Below are 23721 nucleotides of genomic sequence, written 5' to 3' on the forward strand. Positions count from 1 at the left end.
GTAATAATTTTAGTATTGCAATATTAATTATTATTAAATATTATTAGATTATTTTCAAATGAAAGAGGAAATGGTGAAGAGCATCCCAAACAATAAGAAAAAGCCATTCCAGATATCCCAAATAGCAAACCCAGGCACAGATCTGAGCTGAGCCTTATAAATCCTTCCATCACTAAAAACATTGAATAAAGAAATTCAGTGAAGAGGGCTGGACAGGGAATGGGAGAATTAAATATATTGAATTAAGAAAATAAAGTGGAGGAAGAAAGGGGCTGGTGGAAAGGCCCAGCAGAGCAGGGAAAAATAAAAATACCCCACAAATAAACGGCTCCAAGGCCCCTGATCTGAGCTGAGGATTACATAAATCATAAAAATCCCCCATAAATGGCTCTGATCCCACTGAGGGGTTGTTCCTATTTGGGATCAGGGACATTAAAACGGGAATGGCCCAGCAGAGCAGGGAAAATCCTCTATAAAATCCCCTATAAATGGCTCCAAGGCTCTCCCCGCCCTCTGCCCTTGCCAAGACAACCCCATGGCCGTGCCCTTGGAGCCTGCCGAGGCTGGAAAGGCAAACAGAGCTTTAAAAGGGTCTCAAATTCCAACCTCCCACTCCCTCCTCCTCCTCCTCATCCTCAGGAGAGCTCCTGAGCTGCTCTCACAGGCCCCAAAGGCCTCTGGAGCAGAAAAAAACCAGCTAAAAATATCTCCCACCCCCTCAGCCTGCCGGATCCACAGCCCTGGAGGGTTTTCCTTGGCCTCTGGCCACGCTTTTCAACCATAAATGAGATTTTTTTTTTTTTTTTCACTTTATTCCCCCAAGGCCCTGTTGCGCTCCAAGCGCTCTGCTCAGGAATCCCAGCTCTGAGCTCCTCAAATCTCCCTGTTTTGAGACTTTTTTGCCCCATTGTGAGGGGTGAGCAGAAAAGAACCCAGCTAAAAATATCTCCCACCCCCTCACCCTGCTGGATCCAAACCCCTGAAGGGTTTTCCTTGGCCTCTAAATGAGATTTTTTCCACTTTATTCCCCCAAGGCCATGCTGTGCTCTAAGCCCTCTGTTCAGGAATTCCAGCTCTGAGCTCCTCAAATCTCCCAATTTTGAGGGGTGAGCAGAAAGAAACAACTAAAAATATCTCCCACCCCCTCAGCCTGCCAGATCCACAGCCCTGGAGGGTTTTCCTTGGCCTCTGGCCACGCTGTTCAACCATAAATGAGATTTTTTTTTTTTTTTCACTTTATTCCCCCAAGGCCCTGTTGCGCTCTGCTCAGGAATCCCAACTCTGAGCTCCTCAAATGTCTCAATTTTGAGGGGTGAGCAGAAAAAAACCCAAATAAAAATATCTCCCACCCCCTCACCCTGCTGGATCAAAACCCCTGAAGGATTTTCCTTGGCCTCTGGCTATGTTTGTCAACCATAAATGGGATTTTTTTCCATTTTCCTGGCTAGGCCGTGCTGTGCTCCAAGTGCTCTGCTCAGGAATTTCAGCCCTGAGCTCCTCAAATCTCCTAATTTTGAGGCTTTTTTTTTATTTTTGAGGCTTTTTTTGCCCCCCTGTGTGGGTTGGTTAATTAATTAAGAGGAGGTTTTGGCTGTGGAAAAATCTGGAATTGCTCCTGCTGATCCTCAACAAGGCCTGAAATGCAGGAATGAGCTGAGGGAAGAAGAGAATAAGGAAAAAAAATCTAAATTTCCCTTTGGGCTGGTGCTGTTTTGGGGTAGAGATAAACCACAGGGATTTGATGGATTTTAGAAGCCACGAAATTCCTTCATTTTCCCTGTGGATTCCCTGAAATTCCCTGATTTTCCCTGTGGAGCAGAAGGTGATGCTCAGAATTTCCTCACCCCAAAGCTGAGTCCCCTTTGCTCCTCCTGTTCCAAGTACAGCCAGAGTAAAACCACAGGAAATTTATGGATTTTAGAAGCCATGACATTTTTTAAAAATGGATTTTATAAGCCATTAAATACCCTGATTTTCCCCATGGACCTGGTGTGTCCCACCTGAACCCGGATTTTTCCCAACCACTCCTCAGGTTTAATTTGCTTCAGAGCTGAAACAAGAGAAACAAAAAATCCTTTTTTTAACAAAAAGGAAGGGAAAAATTGGAAAATTGGAGTTGTTCTCCTCCAGCCTTACCCCAACAGCAGCAGCACAACAAGGTCCACTTCAAAGGTGTCACCTGAGCCACACCTGACCTGAGAAAATCATCAGCAGGGCCCCTGGGGATGCTAAAAATTGCCCCCCAATTACTCTGTGGGCTGCTAAAATTCGGCATAATTGCCTTAATGACAACTAATGACACCTGGGCTATGCAAAGAAAGGCAGCACACGTGGGATGAAAAAGGCTCTGACCACATCTGGCCCAGGGTGAGAAGCTCCTGCTGGTCCCACTCTGCTCCTTGCCCTGCCCAGCAGGTTCCAGCTCCTCCAGAAGATCAAAGCCCTGGGTGTGATCCTCGGTTTTGGCTCTCTCCAGTTTGGGATAAAGGGATTTTCCAGCATCTCCCAGTGTCCTTCAGCTGGGGCCTCTGTAATCTGATTTTTTTCCCTGTTGATTTCTTTATTTTTTGCTGATTTTTTTCATATTTAAGAGCAGGACCTGCCTTATCTCCCACCACCCACATGAGAGGAGGGATTTGCAGCCAGGTCAAGGAAAAAGGGCCTTGCCTTGAATTTGGGGTTTTCCTTCTCCAGATGATGAAAGCCCTGGGGGTGATCCTCATTTTTGGCTCTCTCCAGTTTGGGATAAAGGGATTTTCCAGCATCTCCCTGTGTCCTTCAGCTGGGGCCAACTCCTACTCCCCTTTTAAGCTACATTTATTTTTTTTAACCCCTTTTATTTTTTTATACCCCTTTATTTTTATCCCCATTTATTTTTATCCCCTTTTATTTTTACTCCCATTTAATTTTTAGCCCCTTTTTTTGTCCCACTCTTTTTTATTCCCTTCTTTTTACCCCCCTTTATTTTTACCCCTCTTTTTTATCCCCTTTTAAGACCCATTTATTTTTATTTTTATTTTTAATTCCCATTTATTTTTACCCTCCTTTATTTTTTATCCCTTTTTATTTTTATCCCCCTTTATTTTGTATTCCCCTTTTATCCCCTTTTTATCCCCCTTTATTTTTTACCTCCCTTATTTTATCCCCCTTTATTTTTATCCCCCTTTATTTTTATCCCCCTTTATTTTTTACTTCCCTTATTTTATCCCCCTTTATTTTTTTACTTCCCTTATTTTATCCCCCTTTATTTTTATCCCCCTTTATTTTTATCCCCCTTTATTTTTTACTTCCCTTATTTTATCCCCCTTTATTTTTATCCCCCTTTATTTTTATCCCCCTTTATTTTTATCCCCCTTTATTTTTTACCCCCTTTATTTTTTACCCCCCTTTTATCCCCTTTTTTACCCCCCTTTATTTTTTACCTCCCTTTTTATCCCTCTTTTTTAATCCCCCTTTTTTCACCCTTCTATTTTTCTAATCCCCCTTTCCCAAGCATTTGAAGTCGCCAATTCTCCTTTACTCCCCCACAAACCTTCTGAACCCCCCCAAAAGTTCCCCAGTTCTCCCCCGGGACTCAAAACTCCCAAATTTTTGGGGAACCAAAGGATGTTTTATCTTTTCCCTTTCCAAACGAGCCACAACTGCTTTGGAGAGGCTTGAAATGGGGAGGAAAAAAAATCAAATTTAAAAAGAATTCTGGCGAATAATCCCAACCTCAGCAGCAAAACGCTTCTTAAAGAGAAAGAAAAATACTGTGCTGAGCACAGGGGGGATAAAACAACAACCCTGGAGTGTTTATCCCTGGAGCTGACAGATCCCAGCTGTTCCCAAATCCCAAATTCCCAAAAAAGGGCCGCGCTTCCCTCGCCTGACGCGGCCCCGCGGACGTCAGCGGGAGCAGCAGGGAGCTCCAAAACAAATGACGTGGGAGGAAAAAGCTGCCAGGGAGGGCTGGAGAACAGCCAGGCTGCCAAAGATGGAGATCCTGACGGAATTCCACCCCGGGGAGCCCCGGGAATGTCGGGGGGCTGCTGGAGAGGGGCTGGGGTTGGAGGGGTGAATCCAGCCTGGAAGTGGGGAAGGAGTGGGAGAGAGACAATCCCTGTTTTCCTGGCATAAAATAGAGAATTGTCAGTGGGAGAACAAATCCTGTTCCTAATGTACAGAGCCAAGGGGTTCTGTCCTTTATTTCTGTGGGAGAAATAAAGTATTAGGAAATGGAAGAGGGGAGAGGAACGTCAGGGATTCTTGGGAGTGGGACAGATCCAATCCCTATTTTCCTGCCCAAAAATAGGGAATTATCAGTGTGAAAACAGATCCAGTTCTGTGTACCAGTTTTGTTTTCTTCCCTGTGGGAGAAATAAATGATTGGGAAATAGGAGAGAGGAAAGTCAGGGATGCTTGGGAGTGGGAGAGATCCAGTCCCTATTTTCTGCCAGGATTGTCAGTGGGAGAACAAATCCTGTTCCTAATGTACAGAGCCAAGGGCTTCTGTCCTTTATTTCTGTGGGAGAAATAAAGGATGGATAAATTGGAGAGAGGAACATCCAGGGAGAGGAGGGGGTGAATCCAGCCTGGAAGTGAGGAAGGAGTGGGAGAGATCCAGTCCAGGCAATCTGGCAGAAAATAGGGAATTGTCAGTGGGAAAAGAGATCCCATTCCATGTTCTGGATGGGACCAGGGGCTCTGGAACACAGCCAGGCTGCCAAAGATGGAGCTCCTGACGGGATTCCAGCCCTGGGGAGACCCGGGAATGTCGGGGGGCTGCTGGAGAGGGGCTGGGGTTGGAGGGGTGAATCCAGTCCAGGGAATCTGGGAAAAAAATAGGGAATATCTGGCAGAAAACAGGGAATTGTCAGCAAGAAAACAGACCCTGTTCCATGACCCAGTAATGGACAAAACCAGGGGGTTCTGTCCTTTATTTCTGCGGGAGAAATAAAGGGTTGAGAAATTGAAGAGGAGAGAGGAACATCCAGGGAGAGGAGGGGGTGAATCAAGCCTGGAAGTGGGGTAGGAGTGGGGGAGATTCAGTCCCAGATATCTGGGAAAAAATAGAGAATATCTGGCAGAAAATAGGGAATTGTCAGCAGGAAAAGGGGTTCTGTTCTGTGTCCCAGTAATGGACAGAACCAAGGGGTTCTGTCCTTTATTTCTGTGAGAGAAATAAAGGATTGGGAAAGAGGAGAGAGGAACGTCAGGGATGCTTGGAAGAGGGGAAGGAGTGGGAGAGATTCAGTCCCAGATATCTGGGAAAAAATAGGGAACATCTGGCAGAAAATAGGGAATTGTCAGCAGGAAAACAGATCCTGTTCCATGTCCCAGTTTTGTTTTCTGCCCTGTGGGAGAAATAAAGGATTGGGAAATAGGAGAGAAGAGAAGAACATGCAGGGAGACAGGGATGAACCCAGCCTGGAAGAGAGGAAGGAATGGGAGAGATCCAGTCCAGGGAAGGAAAAGTCCACATTACAAACTTCAAAAGATCCATTATTAGGTTAGTGGGGAAAATAATCTAAGTATCAGTTCTTAATTAAATAGTCTCATCTTAAAAGACCTTATAACAAAAAAGTTAAGCATTTTTACCTTACTAATAAAAAACTACAAAACTCATAGTTATAGGACTTTTTCATTAATAAAAAATAATAAATACCTCAGTCCAAACATTCAAACACCTTCAATCCCAACCTCAAAAAACTAATACACCCTCAAAAGCCATGATCCCCTAACCCTCCCCCTCGAGATATTCCCAATTTCTGCCTTCGTTCCTTAATTTTCATTCAGGTTTTTAATTCATTTCCCTTAATTTTTCATTTCAGGTTTTTTCCTGCTCTGCCGACTGAAGCATTGCTGAGGGAACAGGAAATTCTGTCCCAAATAAAAACCCTTGAGGGGGATAAAAGGGTGTTGGGAGATAAACCCCATCCAGATAGATTTGGAAGGGAAATTTCTGCTATTTCCAAACAAGGCCAAGTGGCTGAGCCAGCGTGGGGACAGAGATGATGTCCCTGCCCCAGTGAAGGTCACCTTAAACCCCGCTCAGGAAAGCTGAACTGGGGGCTCAGCCTGACTCCAGAGCTATTTTAAACCCAGGGAGGTTGAAGGGCACCTGCTCCAGCAGGGAATGTTTTATTTAAAGGCTATTTGGTTGCTCAAGCTGGGCTCAAAATGTCATTAAATTATTAAAAATCCTTTTTTTTTTTTTTTTTTTTGTTTTGTTTTAATTATCCATGCCAGGTCACTCATATCTTCCCCTCCAAGTTGTGTCTTCCTCCTTGATTTTTTCCCCTGCTTTTGCAACACCTGTCAGGTTGGTTTTGGCCTGTTTTGGTCCTTTGCACTGCACCTCATTTCCTCCCAGACCATTTTCTTGTAGTCACTAAATAATCCTTTATTTTAACCAGCAGGAATTTATGGATGCGAATGAGAGGAGCTCACACCGTGTGCTGGGGGGGATGTGACGATCCACAGCCATTTTTAAACCCTTTTATTTTATTTTTTGGGAGTTTTTTTTTTTTTTTTGTAAGAAACGTGGGGTCAGCTGGGTTGTCTGTGGTAAATATTTCATGGGAAGCTGATCCAGCCTCCCTGCCCAGATGGCTCCAGCTCTGGAGCTGGGATTAGGGGGGACAGGCAGATGTTGCCTCAGCACAAGGGGTTAAACTGGGATTAGATGGGCTGGGATGGGGCTGGGGGGCAGAGAATCCTGGGAGAAGGAGAAGGAGAAGGAGAAGGAGAAGGAGAAGGAGAAGGAGACGACGACGACAGCGCACACCCAGATTCCTCCATCTTGCCTCCTAAACCCCCATTCTAAAAACCCCCAAATTCTCCTTTTTCACCCTGTGACAAAGTCACCACCATTCTACTCAAACCCCTGTGGCAGGTAACTCCTCACACAGAGTTGGGAATTGTTTCCATGGGCTAAAATCAAAGGCACAGGTGGTTTTGACTCCGTGCCAAGGTCTCTGAGCCCCTTGCCAGGGCCTTGAGTCAGCCAGGAACGGGCTGGGTTCCCACAGCCCAGCAGGGCCGGGGTTATTTGGGGAACAGGACGGGCACAAATTGAGCTGGAGCTGTTTCGCAACACCCGAGAGAGCTCGGGGTTTGTTCACAGAGCGGAGAAAACGAGGAGTGGGGAAAGATGTGAGAGACGGGAGGGACGGACAATGGGAGAGGGGGCAGCAGGGCATGGAACCATCAGGGGAAAATTTCTGGGCGCTCCTCGAACATCCCCGGGGACAAGAGGGGGACAAAGGGGCCTGGAGGAGCCAAAGGGGGGCGGCTGCAGGATTTCGTAAGGCGGTGAGTCAGAGCCGGCATTGCTGGGAAGGAGGGAGGGAAGGAGGGAGGGACGGAGGCAGGAACCGCCCCGGAGGGCAGCGCGGGGAGCCGGGAATCGGCGCTGCTGCCGGGGCTGTGGAGATCCAGGGGAAGGTGGAGCTGGGGTTTGAGCTTGAAAATAGAGACATTTATAGTTATAGTTATTTCTACTTATATTTATACTCATATTTCTATGTGTATTTCTATTTCTATGTATATTTCTATTTCTAGCTATAATTATATTTCTATTTATTTATCCATATTTATGGGTATAGGTATAGTTGTATTTATTGATACTACTTATATCAATATATACTTATATTTATACTAATATTTCTATGTGTATTTCTATGTGTCTTTCTATTTCTATTTCTATTTCTATTTATCCATATTTATGGGTATAGGTATAGTTGTGTTTGTTGATACTATTTATATCAATGTAGACTTATATTTATACTAATACTTCTATGTGTATTTCTATTTCTATTTGTATTTATAGTTATAGTTATAGTTATAGTTATAGTTATTTCTACTTATATTTATACTAATTTTCTATGTCTATTTCTATTTATATTTTTATGTATACTTTTATTTCTATGTGTATTTCTATGTGTATTTCTGTGTATATTTACATTTATATTTATATTTATTTCTACTTATATTTATACTAATATTTCTATGTCTGTTTCTATTTATATTTTTATGTATACTTCTATTTCTATGTATATTTCTATTTCTATCAATATCTACATCTACATCCACATCTATATCTATATCTGTATTTATGGGTATAGGTATTGATGTGTTTATCTATACAATTTATGTTCTTATGTTTATGTTTATGTTTATTTCTACTTATATTTATACTAATTTTCTATGTCTATTTCTATTTATATTTTTATGTATACTTCTATTTCTATGTGTATTTCTATGTGTATTTCTATGTGTATATTTATATTATATTTATATTTATATTTATATTTATATTTATATTTATATTTATATTTATATTTATATTTATATTTATATTTATATTTATATTTATCCACTGAGCTGGTGGGACTCAGAGAGAGAGGAGCTTTCCTGCCTGTCCCAAACAGGAAGAATGGCCTGTGGTGGAATGGGATGAACTTTAAGGTCCCTTCTAACCCAGCCCACGCTGGGATTCCGTGATTCCATGTCTCCCACAGGCTTTGAAACCCTGGAGAAACAAACTCTGCCTTTATCCTGTTTTTGGGGGTTTTTTACCTATCAAAGTGCTCTATTTCTATTAAAAAATGCTTAAAAAATTCCTCTTTGCCTCAGATATGGATTTGTGACAAAGATGAACAACAACTCAGCTTTCAGGCTTGCAGCCGCTTTTCTTCTCCGAATGTTGCCGGAAAATCTCTAAAAAACTCCTGGAAAATTCCCTCCACCACGGCCGGGAAGAAGAGCAGGCAACATTGACACCTGCTGTCGGGAATTTTAACAGCCACGCACTCCAGGATTCCCTGAGAGCCATGAAAATGCAAAAAAAAAAAAAAAAAAAAAAATAGAGTTACAACAGAGAGGATTGCTCTGAGAAAGCTTTGTTTAATCATGATTATTGCACACAATGAAATCCGAGGGATGGACTGGCTGTGAAAGGGTTGGCAATCACTGGGGCCAGTTGCAGCAGGAGCAGGCGGGGTCGAAGACCAGCCCCTGCTCGCAGCTCTGCACGAAGGTCTGGCCGTTCAGGCAGCTGTAGAAGTTCCTCTTGTTGTTGGGGTCTGCGTAGATCCCGTTGGGTTTCCCGGCACAGAATCCAGAGCCGCCGGAGCCGCCAGAGCCGCCAGAGCCGCCGGAGGTGGTGGTGGGAGCCTCAGTGACGGGAGGAAGGGGCTTAGAGGGGGGAACGCAGTCTGGAATGCAAGAATTCAACCAGGAATAGGGTTATTTTAACGTTCCTGGTGTTTCATCCCACACCTACATAGGAAGCTCCTCCATAAAGAGCTGCTCCTTTTGCTGGTGGTGTTGGGAGACTCAAATGGGAGGAGGGGGAACAGAGTCTGGAATTTAAGCAGTAATGGGTTGGAAGTGTTTGATTCCTCCTCATCCTTCATAGGAAGGTTGGGAGTCTCCATGAAGGAGCTGCTCCTGTTGCTGATGGTGGGAACCTCAGTGATGGGAGGAAGGGGCTCAGAGGGGGGAACGCAGTCTGGAATGCGAGAATTCAACCAGGAATAGGGTTATTTTAACATTCCTGGTGTTTCATCCCTCTCACACCTACTTAGGAGGGTTGGGGGTCTCCATCAAGGAGCTGCTCCTGTTGCTGGTGGTGGTGTTGGGAGACTCAAATGGGAGGAGGGGGGGACAGAGTCTGGAATTTCGGCAGGAAAGGGTTGGAAGTGTTTGATTCCACCCCATCCTTCATAGGAATTTTGGGAGTCTCCATGAAGGAGCTGCTCCTGTTGCTGATGGTGGGAACCTCAAATGGGAGGAGGGAGAAACACAATCTGGAATTTAGGCAGGAAAGGGTTGAAAGTGTTTGATTCCACCCCATCCTTCATAGGAAGGTTGGGAGTCTCCATGAAGGAGCTGCTCCTGCTGCGGGTGGTGGTGGGAGCCTCAGTGATGGGAGGAAGGGGCTCAGAGGGGGGAACGCAGTCTGGAATTCAAGAATTCAACGAGGAAAAGGTTTATTTGAATGTTCCTGGTGTTTCATCCCTCCCACACCTCCATAAGAAGTCCTTCCATGAAGGAGCTGCTCCTGTTGCTGGTGGTGGGAGCCTCAAATGGGTGGGAGGAAGGGGAACAGAGTCTGGAATTTAGGCAGGAAGGGGTTGGAAGTGTTTGATTCCACCCCATCCTTCATAGGAATTTTGGGAGTCTCCATGAAGGAGCTGCTCCACAAGGAGCAGGTTTGTTTTAACGTTCCTGGTGTTTCATCCCTCCCACACCTCCATAGGAAGGTTGGGGGTCTCCATGAAGGAGCTGCTCCTGCTGCTGGTGGTGGGACCCTCAGTGATGGGAGGAAGGGGCTCAGATGGGGAACACAATCTGGAATTTGGGTGGGAAAAGGGTTGAAAATGTTTCATCCCTCCCACACCCCTGTAGGAATTTCGGGAATCTCCACCAAGGAGCTGCTCCTGCTCTCTGGAGCCACTCACCGCTGCTCTGCAGCCCCAGGCCCTTCTTCAGGCTGGAGATCAGGGGGTATTTGCCTTCCTTGCAGAAATCCCCAGTGAAGTCATCCATGTCCAGGGCCCACACCATGGCTCCTCCAAAGTTGTTCTTCTTCAGCCAGTCCACCTATGGGGAGGAAAGTCCTGGTGAGCGCCAGGAATTGATCCCACAGGAGAATCCAGCCCCATCCCAGCACTGCCCCCAGACCTTGAGGCCAAAGCTCTTGACGTTGTCGTAGCCGACCCATTCGCTGCCCTTGTAGGCGTAGGGGACATCCTGGGGTTCATCCCAAGCCTGGGTGGCTCCAGAGCTCAGGAGAGAGCAGATCTAAGGAGAAGGAAGCAGGAATGTTATCCACAAAAAGGGAAAAGCCCAGGCTCTGCCCTTGCCTTGGCTTCATCCTCTGGTTTTGTGCTGCCTCCCCATTCCCTGAGTGCACAACTCCCTCCTGGTGATTCCATGGAGAGCTCTGTGCCTGAGCCACGCAGAGAGCTCCATGGGAGCCTCCTGATCAATTCCTTCAAATGGGAGCTTCCTGATCAATTCCTTCAAATGAAACCTCCATGGGAGCTTCCTGATCAATTCCTTCAAATGGAAACTCCACAGGAGCTTCCTGATCAATTCCTTCAAATGAAACCTCCATGGGAGCCTCCTGATCAATTCCTTCAAATGGGAGCTTCCTGATCAATTCCTTCAAATGAAAACTCCACGGGAGCTTCCTGATCAATTCCTTCAAATGGAAACTCCACAGGAGCTTCCTGATCAATTCCTTCAAATGAAAACTCCACAAGAGCTTCCTGATCAATTCCTTCAAATGAAACCTCCATGGGAGCCTCCTGATCAATTCCTTCAAATGGAAACTCCATGGGAGCCTCCTGATCAATTCCTTCAAATGAAAACTCCACAAGAGCTTCCTGATCAGTTCCTTCAAATGGAAACTCCACGGGAGCTTCCTGATCAATTCCTTCAAATGAAACCTCCACAGGAGCTTCCTGATCAATTCCTTCAAATGGAAACTCCATGGGAGCCTCCTGATCAATTCCTTCAAATGGAAACTCCATGGGAGCCTCCTGATCAATTCCTTCAAATGGAAACTCCATGGGAGCCTCCTGATCAATTCCTTCAAATGGAAACTCCATGGGAGCCTCCTGATCAATTCCTTCAAATGAAAACTCCACGGGAGCTTCCTGATCAGTTCCTTCAAATGAAACCTCCATGGGACCCTCCTGATCAATTCCTTCAAATGGAAACTCCACGGGAGCTTCCTGACCAATTCCTTCAAATGATTTGAGCGAGGAATGTGATGGAACATCCCTACCTCGTAGTAAGCCAGAGTTCCAGCCTCCCTGGTGTAGGGTCCAGCGGGGCCAGGGCCGGATGCTGGAGCTCCAACGGAGGTGTCAGATGGGTTCTGCAGGGTGAAGCTCTTTCCATAGGTTGGGAATCCCACCAGGAGCTTCTCAGCTGGGGCACCATTGCTCTTCCAATAATTCATGGCGTATTCCTGCAAGAAACCATTCCCTCTCAGATCTTTGCTAGGATTTGAAGGATGAATTCCTCGAAATCTCACCCAGGATCTGGGAGCTGTGGGTGTCCCAAAGAAGCACTCACGACGTTGAAGTATTTGTAGTCGCCGCTGTCGGCAGGGCCAGCGAACAGGGGGCTGTTCTCTCCAGTGTTCCTCTCCCAGGAGCCGTGGAAGTCGTAGGTCATGACATGGATGTAATCCAGGTACCTGCAGGGAGAGGGACTCTGTGCTCACCCGAGGGCCTGCAGCTGCCATCACCCCACCCTCAGGGGCTCTTTCACCTCATCACTCTCAGGAAATCTCTCAAATCCCACCAGGGACCCCAGGCTGGTCACTCACTTGCCAATCTCAGCAATCTCGTAGCCGGCCTGGATGGTGGAGAGTCCAGCAGCCACAGCAGCAGTGACCATGAGCCGGGGCCTGTTGCTCTGCTTGGCTTCCTGCTCGAAGGCTGCCACCATTTCCTGAGGGACCCAAGGCACAGCGATCACCTGGGGGCTCTCAGGGCTGAGGCTTTGCAGCCGCCCAGGGCTCAGAGGCAGAGCTGTGGCCAGCAGGGCCTGGAGCCAAGCCCACCTTAACCAGGACGGTGAAGAGGGACTTGTCCTGGGCAGGGCTGCCCCTGGAGCCGGGGTATTCCCAGTCCAGGTCCAGCCCGTCGAACTGATACTGGCGCAGGAATTTGATGACGGAGTTGATGAAGGTCTGGCGGTTCTGGGGCGTGGAGACCATGGTGGAGAACCTGGGCAAGCAGAGCAGGAGAGAGGTGGGGTTCCCATGGAGCCCCTTCCCCTTCTCATTTTGTTCCTACATTGCCATTTAGGGCTGGAAATGGTTTGAACTCACTTGGCTGTGCCGAAATTCCATCCTCCAATGGCCAGCAGGGTCTTCAGGTCTTTGTTCCTGCAGGGCAAGAGGCAGGAACCTGAGTTATTGTATGTCATAAAATCATAGAATGGATGTCCACAGCACCCCTGAGCTGCTAGCCCCATGCTCAGAGGATGGGGCTGTCCCCATGTCCTGCCTTGGCTGTGTCTCTGTCCTTCTTCACTCAGCATCCTTGTCACCAAAAAGGACAGGGAGGGAGCAGAGAAGGGCACAGGATGGCACGGGAGGGAGCAGAGAAGGGCAGAGAAGGGCACAGGAGGGAGCAGAGAAGGGCACAGGATGGCACAGGAGGGAGCAGAGAAGGGCACAGGATGGCACGGGAGGGAGCAGAGCCCTGCTGGGGCTCCCAGCACTCACTGGTTCTTGAGGCCATTGAAGGACTTGTAGAGGGTCTCGTCGTTCCACTCGTAGGTGGTGATCTCGTTGTTGTTCATGCCGGCGAAGGCGTAGATCAGGTGGTTGCACAGGCAAGGGTCGACATTTTCAGGGGTGAACTTGCCCAGGCCAGGCCTGTACTGGGCCCAGTTGGTGAAGTAACAGGTCAGCACATAGGCAGTGCCTGTGGGGAGACAGCGGCCATGGAGGGGCTGCAGTGCCTGGGCACGGCATCCCCCGCTCATTCTAGACTGCAGGGCAAGATCTGTTCTGTTGTCATCTGCGTGGCAGCTGGCTTTTGTCAAGTGGGCAGTTTGCCTTATCTCCACCCTCGAGAGGGGACACCTGCTGATAACAGCTATTGAATGTCACTGCATGGCTGATAAGAACTACAGCATCCCACTGGGAGATGCTCTGCCCAGAAAGAGGAGCCAAGCATTGCTAACCAAATATAATCTGGAGATTCTGGAACACCAGCACAGCTTCTCCACTGGATTTACCAGAGGAGCAGCAGCTGCCTCTTCTTCCACTGGTTCTGACTCTGTTGGTGTTGTTCTAGTGTACCGCACTATTTATATTATCCTTTTGTTTCCTTCCCTATTAATAGAACTGTTATTTCCTCTCCCATATTTTTTACCTGACAGCCCCTTAATTTAAAATTTATAGTAAATTAGAGGGGTGGGGAGGGTTCACATCCCCCATTTCAGGCGAGGCTCCTGCCTTCCTCAGGGCACCTACCGAGCTGGGCGTTCAGCAGCAGGGCCAGACCTGCAGGGCACAAGGAAACAACAACACACGGTCACTGCTGGGCCTGGGCAATGCAAACCCTGCAGCAAGGCTCTGCTCACAAGCTCAGGCACAAGAGTTTCGCTCAAGTTTCTCCATGCACTTCATTTCTCCAATGATTTCAGGTAAAAGCACCAAAAAGAACCCAAACAGATGCGAAAGGAATCGTTGAGCTTTTAGATTGAAGTCTAAAAGCACATTTCCATTGCAGCCTGCAATAAACTATGTCCATGCTCAGGCAGAAGAGTTTCACTAAAATTTCACCAAGCACTTCATTTCTCCAGTGATTCCATGAAAAAGCACCAAAAAGAACCCACACAGATGCCAAAGGAATCATTTGGATTTCAGGTTTATATCTAAAAGCACATTTCCATTGCAGCCTGCAGTGAGCTCTGTCCATGCTCAAAGCAGAGCAGATCCCCAGCCCCAGCAGCGCTAAAGAAGAGAAATTTCCCTCCCCAAAGGAAATTGAGAAATCTCTGACAGAAAAGAGAGAGAGCAGCGTTTTCATGCCTCCAGCCCCCGGGCAGGCAGCAGAGCAGCAGTGCCAGAGCCCCCAGCCCTGCTCAGGAGGGCACAGAGCTCCAGCCCAGCAGCACTCACCGGTGAGCAGAGTGAGCTTGGCCATCCTGGACCAGACTGATGTGCTCGGGCTCTCTCCCTCTTTTATACCCTGCTCCTCTCTGCTGCCACCGTGGGACCCACAGCGATGGACAAACATTACGCAACTTGGCAGGGAGCAGTGTCACCAAACCTGTCACCAGCACAATGGGCCCGGGCTCTCCAGCTGCAGGGGTCACTGCCGTGGGGCTGTGCCACGTCCTGGAGCTGCGAGGGCAGATAAAGAGCGGGATTAGATTGTGGGGTTGTTCAAATGTTGTTCTAACAGCAGCTCTGTGTCCCCCGGTGGCTGCAGGGGTGACCTTGTGCGGTCCTCGAGCCCTTCCCAGGGGCTGGCACTGCCCAAGCCCAGCCTGGGTGTCCCTGGTGGCAGCGGCCCCAGGCAGGGCTGAGCGGGGCTCTGGCTCCAGCCCGGGCACTGCTGGGGGCTCTGCGCTCACCTGGGCTGTGGGACAGAGGGACCCTGGGGCTCTGAGCTCACCTGGGCTGTGGGACAGAGGGACCCTGGGGCTCTGAGCTCACCTGGGCTGTGGGACAGAGGGACCCTGGGGCTCTGAGCTCACCTGGGCTGTGGGACAGAGGGACCCTGGGGCTCTGAGCTCACCTGGGCTGTGGGACAGAGGGACCCTGGGGCTCTGAGCTCACCTGGGCTGTGGGACAGAGGGACCCTGGGGCTCTGAGCTCACCTGGGCTCTCCTCTGGCAAACAGAGGAAGGTTCTTTATTTCTTGGAGGGTAAACTCCACAAGGCACTCTCCGGAGTATGAACCCAGTTTATTTTCCTCTCAACTTTGTCCCCTCATTTTCCCGCTCATCTCTTTCACAAACTGAGACACCCCTGTGTTGCTGAGCATTCCCTTTTTTCCCTAAGTGAAGCTCCATCAGCTGAATGCCTCAAAATATCCTTTCCACATTTGATCTTCTGTCCCAATGGAGACTCCAAGCTCCCTCCCTGTGTGAGGAGCCTGGGGACTGGATTTCTTCCCTTTTCCCAACTCAGGAATGGGGACACGGCTCTGTCCCTGCACTGGGAGGTTTAATTCCCTGTGGGGTGACATGAAGGTGACTTTCCAGGAGGTCACCCAGCCTTGGATGACTGGAAACCTGGAAAACAATCTGGTATCAGATGCTGGCTGATCTGCAGATTAAAATGTGCCAACCTGAGCCTTGGTATTTGCTGCAGGCACGGGGTGGGACACAGCTGATAACAGGACAACATCCTCAAGGAGTATTTTTCCAATGTTTTTCTTGGTTGATAAAGACAAATTCAGCTGGGATAGGTCTGGAAAATCCTGCCCTCAGTGACCTCTGGAGCATTTTCAGCTCTGTTACCCAGGGAAGGTGTTTGGGTATAGACACGAGAGCATTTGGGGCAGGATCAAGGACACTGATTTGTTTTCATGTGGGGGTAACAAATCAGGAGTTTTCCTTCAGGACTTATCCTGCCCTTCTGTTCTAACAAAGGTGTTTTGCTGTGGGTTCCATTGGAGTGCTGGGAAGTAACGAAGGGCACAAGAATTGGTCCTTGCTGAAAGAATTCCAATTAGAAAGAGCAGACAGGGACCTTCCATCTATTCCAGTGTTGGGTTGCAGAGAGATTTCACCACTCTGGTTTTTCCAGCTGCATCTTCCCGGTAAAACTCTCATCCTGCCCATTCCATTGGCTGCTGGGAACACCAACACTGGAATTACCAAAACAGAGGTGTGGCACAAGGCTTGCTGCAAACGAAGTGAATCAGAATCAGCTTCTGCTGCGTTGTCCTCCCACTTGTTCTTGTGACCATGGGTGTCAGGAGATTAGGGAAAGAAGATGACAAAAACAACGCTTCTTACAGAAGAATTTTGCTTTATCAGGTGGAGAATGACTCAGTAAAAACCAATGTGGTTGTTCTTTAGTAATGGGACTCCTCATGTCTGCTTCCAGAGGAGACCCCACCTCACCTGGGTGGGCAAGACACAGCTCAGAGCACCAAGGTCCCTCTGTCCGACAGAGGGAAAAGGGAAGAAATCCAGTCCCCAGGCTCCTCACACAGGGGGGGAGCTTGGAGTCTCCATTGGGACAGAAGATCAAATGTGGAAAGGATATTTTGAGGCATTCAGCTGATGGAGCTTCACTTAGGGAAAAAAGGGAATGCTCAGCAACACAGGGGTGTCTCAGTTTGTGAAAGAGATGAGCGGGAAAATGAGGGGACAAATTTGAGAGGAAAATTAACTGGGTTCATACTCCGGAGAGTGCCTTGTGGAGTTTACCCTCCAAGAAATAAAGAACCTTCCTCTGTTTGCCAGAGGAGAGCCCAGGTGAGCTCAGAGCCCCAGGGTCCCTCTGTCCCACAGCCCAGGTGAGCTCAGAGCCCCAGGGTCCCTCTGTCCCACAGCCCAGGTGAGCTCAGAGCCCCAGGGTCCCTCTGTCCCACAGCCCAGGTGAGCTCAGAGCCCCAGGGTCCCTCTGTCCCACAGCCCAGGTGAGCTCAGAGCCCCAGGGTCCCTCTGTCCCACAGCTCAGGTGAGCTCAGAGCCCCAGGGTCCCTCTGTCCCACAGCCCAGGTGAGCGCAGAGCCCCCAGCAGTGCCCGGGCTGGAGCCAGAGCCCCGCTCAGCCCTGCCTGGGGCCGCTGCCACCAGGGACACCCAGGCTGGGCTTGGGCAGTGCCAGCCCCTGGGAAGGGCTCAGGGACAGCACAAGGTCACCCCTGCAGCCACCGGGGGACACAGAGCTGCTGTTAGAACAACATTTGAACAACCCCACAATCTAATCCCGCTCTTTATCTGCCCTCGCAGCTCCAGGACGTGGCACAGCCCCACGGCAGTGACCCCTGCAGCTGGAGAGCCCGGGCCCATTGTGCTGGTGACAGGTTTGGTGACACTGCTCCCTGCCAAGTTGCGTAATGTTTGTCCATCGCTGTGGGTCCCACGGTGGCAGCAGAGAGGAGCAGGGTATAAAAGAGGGAGAGAGCCCGAGCACATCAGTCTGGTCCAGGATGGCCAAGCTCACTCTGCTCACCGGTGAGTGCTGCTGGGCTGGAGCTCTGTGCCCTCCTGAGCAGGGCTGGGGGCTCTGGCACTGCTGCTCTGCTGCCTGCCCGGGGGCTGGAGGCATGAAAACGCTGCTCTCTCTCTTTTCTGTCAGAGATTTCTCAATTTCCTTTGGGGAGGGAAATTTCTCTTCTTTAACGCTGCTGGGGTTGGGGATCTGCTCTGCTTTGAGCATGGACAGAGCTCACTGCAGGCTGCAATGGAAATGTGCTTTTAGATATAAACCTGAAATCCAAATGATTCCTTTGGCATCTGTGTGGGTTCTTTTTGGTGCTTTTTCATGGAATCACTGGAGAAATTAAGTGCTTGGTGAAATTTTAGTGAAACTCTTCTGCCTGAGCATGGACATAGTTCATTGCAGGCTGCAATGGAAATGTGCTTTTAGACTTCAATCTCAAAGCTCAACGATTCCTTTCGCATCTGTTTGGGTTCTTTTTGGTGCTTTTACCTGAAATCATTGGAGAAATGCAGTGCTTGGTGAAATGTTAGCCAAACTCTTGTGCCTGAGCCTTGCTGCAGGGTTTGCATTGCCCAGGCCCAGCAGTGACCGTGTGTTGTTGTTTCCTTGTGCCCTGCAGGTCTGGCCCTGCTGCTGAACGCCCAGCTCGGTAGGTGCCCTGAGGAAGGCAGGAGCCTCGCCTGAAATGGGGGATGTGAACCCTCCCCACCCCTCTAATTTACTATAAATTTTAAATTAAGGGGCTGTCAGGTAAAAAATATGGGAGAGGAAATAACAGTTCTTTCATAGGGAAAGGAAATAAAAGGATAATATAAATAGTGCGGTGCACTAGAACAACACCGACAGAGTCAGAACCAGTGGAACAAGAGGGAGCTGCTGCTCCTCTGGTAAATCCAGTGGAGAAGCTGTGCTGGTGTTGCAGAATCTCCAGATTATATCTGGGTGGCAATGCTTGGCTCCTCTTTCTGGGCAGAGCAGCTCCCAGTGGGATGTTGTAGTCCTTATCAGTCAGGCAGTGTAGCTCTTATCAATCAATAGCTGTTATCAGCAGATGTCTGTCCATAGTGAGAAGTGATTGTGGGAGAGATAAGGCAAACTGCCTGCTTGCCAAAAGCCAGCTGCCACCCAGATGACAACAGAACAGATCTTGCCCTGCAGTCTGGCACAGGAGCTGTGCCCACAGTGGGGATGCCGTGCCCAGGGCCGGGCCATGCCAGGCACTGCAGCCCCTCCATGGCCGCTGTCTCCCCGCAGGCACTGCCTATGTGCTGACCTGTTACTTCACCAACTGGGCCCAGTACAGGCCTGGGGAGGGGAGGTACACCCCCGAGAACATCGACCCCAACCTGTGCAACCACCTGATCTACGCCTTCGCCGGCATGAACAACAACGAGATCACCACCTACGAGTGGAACGACGAGACCCTCTACAAGTCCTTCAATGGCCTCAAGAACCAGTGAGTGCTGGGAGCCCCAGCAGGGCTCTGCTCCCTCCTGTGCCATCCTGTGCCCTTCTCTGCTCCCTCCTGTGCCATCCTGTGCCCTTCTCTGCTCCCTCCCTGTCCTTTTTGGTGACAAGGATGCTGAGTGAAGAAGGACAGAGACACGGCCAAGGCAGGACATGGGGACAGCCCCATCCTCTGAGCATGGGGGCAGTGGCTCTTGGCCTTTCCCACAAAAGTGACCCAGGCTGCACTGACCAAACCCTTGGGGTCACTCCAGTTCCTGTCCCTTTCTTGCAGGAACCGCAACCTGAAGACCCTGCTGGCCATTGGAGGATGGAATTTCGGCACACAGAAGTGAGTCCAACCAGCTCTTTCCAATTATGACTCCTGGGAGAGGGAGGGAAAGCAGGAAGAGGTTGGATTCCAACCTCACCTCTCTCCTGCTCTGCTTGCCCAGGTTCTCCACCATGGTCTCCACGCCCCAGAACCGCCAGACCTTCATCAACTCCGTGGTCAGGTTCCTGCGCCAGTATCAGTTCGACGGGCTGGACCTGGACTGGGAATACCCCGGCTCCAGGGGCAGCCCTGCCCAGGACAAGTCCCTCTTCACCGTCCTGGTTAAGGTGGGCTTGGCTCCAGGCCCTGCTGGCCACAGCTCTGCCTCTGAGCCCTGGGCGGCTGCAAAGCCTCAGCCCTGAGAGCCCCCAGGTGATCGCTGTGCCTTGGGTCCCTCAGGAAATGGTGGCAGCCTTCGAGCAGGAAGCCAAGCAGAGCAACAGGCCCCGGCTCATGGTCACTGCTGCTGTGGCTGGAGGACTTTCCACCATCCAGGCTGGCTACGAGATTGCTGAGCTGGGCAAGTGAGTGACAAACCTGGGGTCCCTGCTGGTCCTGGGGTGGGTTCCCTGGGTGGGAAATAACAGTTCTTTAATAGCGAAGGAAATAAAAGGATAAAATAAACAATGTAGTAAACTAAAACAACACTGACAGAGTCAGAACTCAACCTGACACCCTGTGGACAGGCAGTGAAAGCCCCTGAGGGTTTCCCAAGTTCAGGGGCTGTGGGGTGATGGCAGCCCCAGCTCCGGGCCCTCAGGTGAGGACAGAGCCCTGCTCCCCACAGGTACCTGGATTACATCCACGTCATGACCTACGACTTCCACGGGCCCTGGGACGGCTCCACGGGCGAGAACAGCCCCCTGTTCAGCAGCGGCAGCACCCTCAGTGTTGTGAGTGCCTTTGGGGCCTCCGGCCCGGGGCTCCCCGTGCCACAGCACAGCCTGAACCCTGCTGCCTTTTCCAGGAATACGCCATGAACTACTGGAAGAACAACGGCGCCCCAGCCCAGAAGCTGCTGGTGGGATTCCCAACATATGGAAAGAGCTTCACCCTGCAGAACCCATCCAACACGGCCATCGGTGCCCCCAGCTCCGGGCCTGGCCCTGCAGGGCCCTACACCGGGGAGGCCGGGCTCCTGGCTTACTACGAGGTGTGTGAGGGACTCATGGCGGCCTGCAAGGGCAGCCCTGACACTGCTGGCACTTCCAGCACGAAATTCCTAACCTGGCTCATGTTCCCACTGCTCTTTCTTGCACATCTGCACCTTCCTGAGCACCCAGGTTTGGGTTACTAACCTGGCTGACATTCCCACTGTTCTTTCTCCTTAGATCTGCACCTTCCTGAGCTCTGGAGCCACCCAGGCTTGGGATGCGCCTCAGGATGTCCCCTACACCTACAAGGGCAGCGAATGGGTCGGCTACGACAACGAGAGGAGCTTTGGCCTCAAGGTCTGGGGGCAGTGCTGGGATGGGGCTGGATTCTCCTGTGGGATCAATTCCTGGCGCTCACTGAGATTTTCCTCCCCCCAGGTGGACTGGCTGAAGAAGAACAACTTTGGAGGGGCCATGGTGTGGACCATCGACCTGGATGACTTCACTGGCAACTTCTGCCACCAGGGCAAATACCCCCTGATCTCCACGCTGAAGAGGGGCCTGGGGCTGTGAGCGTGCTGTGAGTGACAGGGAGGGACATGGGACACGGGCTGTGTGCCCCAAAGGACACAGAGGGGTGGGCAAGGGGGCATTGCAAACATCGTCCCTTCCCCAGTGTGAAAAACGATACTCACTTCCAAAAAAGTTTTATTAAAGTTTGCTTCCGAAAAAGGTTTATTAAAATATTAAATTTTACCATGTTTATATATTAAATGTTATTAATATTATATTTATTAAATTATTAAATATTAGTTCCAAAAAAAGGTTTATTAAAACTTTATCAAAAATATAACAGAAGACTGAATAGAGAAAATTTAAAGGATTTTTTTCCATGGCATGTGCTTGTTTACACAATGGAGGTTTTGCCTTTTAACCCTTTAGCCCTTCCCAAAGTTTTGTCTATTGACTCCTTCTTCCCTATCCAGTGGTGGAGTTTCACTTCCTTAATTCTTAATTGGAAATCAGCTGTTGCCATAGTAACAACCCCACCCTCCCAAATGTCCCAACAGGCCACCCCATAATAACAACACAAGGAGAGGATAAAACATAACTATAAATCTATAAAACTTCTCCTAAGAGATATACATGATATTTACTTTAATTTAATTGATATTTAATTTGTGAGAGTCAGCCATGGCATTACTCATGTGTCACACCAAGGAAAATTCTGCTTTCTTTTCACAGCACAGTCCTCACGTCCCTGCAGCTGCTGGAGGTGCAGGAGGAGCTGCAGTGACAGATCCTGATCCCAATCCTGATCCTGATCCAGCCCAAAGATCCCTCTGATCCCATTGCACACAATGACAATGATTCAATAAACCTTCACCCAAAACCAACAACTTCCTGGTTCCACTCGTTTCTTCTTTTGTGTTTTGTCACTTCCTGATACTCTCAGGATGTTGGTGTGAAAAACAGGCTCAGTCTCCAGTGGAAATGTAAACAGTTCAGTGAAGGATAGCGGGAGACAAGGACCATAGAGCAAAGGTGTGAAAAACACATTCACTCTCCTGTGGAAAAGTTTAAAAGGAAAATAAAGGACAATAGGGCACAAGGACCATAGAGCAAAGTGTGAAACAGTGAAAAACACCTGTGAAAAACTGTGAAAATGTAAAAGTTTAATAAAGGACAACAGGAGAGCAAAGATGTGAAAAACACTTTCACTCTCCTGTGAAAATTAAGAAGTTCAATAAAGGACAATGGGAAACAAGGACAAACGTTATGGGGTCAGCCAAGAGCACCCTGTTATCCTCGGGGATTCCCCTTAAATACCTCTTAGTTAAATCATTCTGTTGAATATTCATAGTTTTTATGCATATCAATAAACTAATTTACATATTCAGGAGCTATTTCACATGGCCCCTCCTTGCTCTGCCTTTTTAGAGCCTGTGTTTCCTGGCTGTGCTTTTGGGCTGTTATCCCATCCAAGCGGGCATTTTAACACAAAATTCATTATTCACTATTTCACTACTATGTCCAAGCTTAACTAACAACAGAAATAAAAACCATATTTTTATAACAAAGTTACTTTAACACCACACATATAAAATCCATTTTAATACTTGCAAAAAGCCAATATTACAGTGTGTCTGTAACACATATCAGCTATTTCACTGCTATGTCTAAGCTTAATTAACAATTGAAATAAAAAATTTATCTTCATAACAAAATTAACATCACACATATAGAATCCATTTAAATATTAGCGAAAAGCCAATATTATGTATCTGTAACACATACTTATAGCATCTATTTCACTACTATGTCTAAGTTGAAGTAACAACAGAAATGAAACCTACATTTTTATAGCAAAGTTACTTTAACACCACACATATAAAATCCATTTAAATATTAGCAAAAAGTCAATATTATGTATCTATAACACATACTTATCTCTTTCACTACTACGTCCAAGCTTAATTAACAACACAAATGAAAATTATATTTTTATAACAAAGTTACTTTAACACCACACATATAGAATCCATTTAAATATTAGCAAAAAGCCAACATTATGTATCTATAACGCATAGTTATGTATTTCACTACTAAGTTTAAGTAACAACAGAAATGAAACCTGTATTTTTATAACAAAGTTACTTCAAAATCATACATACGAAATCCACTTTAATGTTAGCAAGAAGCCAATATTATAATACGTATCTATAACACATATCAGCCATTTCACTACTAAGTTTAATTAACAACCAAAATAAAAACTGTCTTTATAACAAAGTTACTTTAACTCCACACATATAGAATCCATTTAAATATTAGCAAAAAGCGAATATTATGTATCTATTACGCATAGTTATGTATTTCACTACTAAGTTTAAGTAACAACAGCAATGATAACTATCTTTTTATAACAAAGTTACTTTAGTATCACACATATAGAATCCATTTAAATATTAGCGAAAAGCCAATATTATGTATCTATAACACATACTTATAGCATCTATTTCACTACTATGTCTAAGTTGAAGTAACAACAGAAATGAAACCTACATTTTTATAGCAAAGTTACTTTAACACCACACATATAGAATCCATTTAAATATTAGCGAAAAGCCAATATTATGTATCTATAACACATACTTATCTCTTTCACTACTACGTCTAAGCTTAATTAACAAC

At 47.9% G+C, this 23721-nt stretch overlaps 2 protein-coding genes across 2 annotated transcripts; one reads left to right on the forward strand and one right to left on the reverse strand.

The window, feature by feature from the left end:
- Positions 1-8869: 8869 nt before the first annotated feature.
- Positions 8870-14728, reverse strand: LOC131567705 (acidic mammalian chitinase-like). Its single transcript, XM_058819417.1, has 11 exons — positions 14645-14728; positions 13994-14023; positions 13238-13439; positions 12839-12895; positions 12569-12734; positions 12332-12456; positions 12076-12199; positions 11783-11968; positions 10672-10791; positions 10449-10590; positions 8870-9200 (listed from the first exon to the last, which is right to left on the reverse strand). The coding sequence occupies exons 1-11, from the start codon at positions 14667-14669 to the stop codon at positions 8953-8955; spliced, it is 1425 nt and encodes a 474-aa protein (XP_058675400.1). The 5' UTR covers positions 14670-14728; the 3' UTR covers positions 8870-8952.
- Positions 14729-17627: 2899 nt separating this feature from the next.
- On the forward strand, positions 17628-21926 carry LOC131567715 (acidic mammalian chitinase-like). Its single transcript, XM_058819431.1, has 11 exons — positions 17628-17663; positions 18272-18301; positions 18907-19108; positions 19394-19450; positions 19554-19719; positions 19832-19956; positions 20220-20325; positions 20400-20585; positions 20764-20883; positions 20965-21106; positions 21772-21926. The coding sequence occupies exons 1-10, from the start codon at positions 17639-17641 to the stop codon at positions 21097-21099; spliced, it is 1152 nt and encodes a 383-aa protein (XP_058675414.1). The 5' UTR covers positions 17628-17638; the 3' UTR covers positions 21100-21106; positions 21772-21926.
- Positions 21927-23721: the final 1795 nt, after the last annotated feature.

The sequence above is a fragment of the Ammospiza caudacuta genome, chromosome 24, assembly GCF_027887145.1.
Source record: "Ammospiza caudacuta isolate bAmmCau1 chromosome 24, bAmmCau1.pri, whole genome shotgun sequence".
NCBI classification, from domain to species: Eukaryota; Metazoa; Chordata; class Aves; order Passeriformes; family Passerellidae; genus Ammospiza; species Ammospiza caudacuta.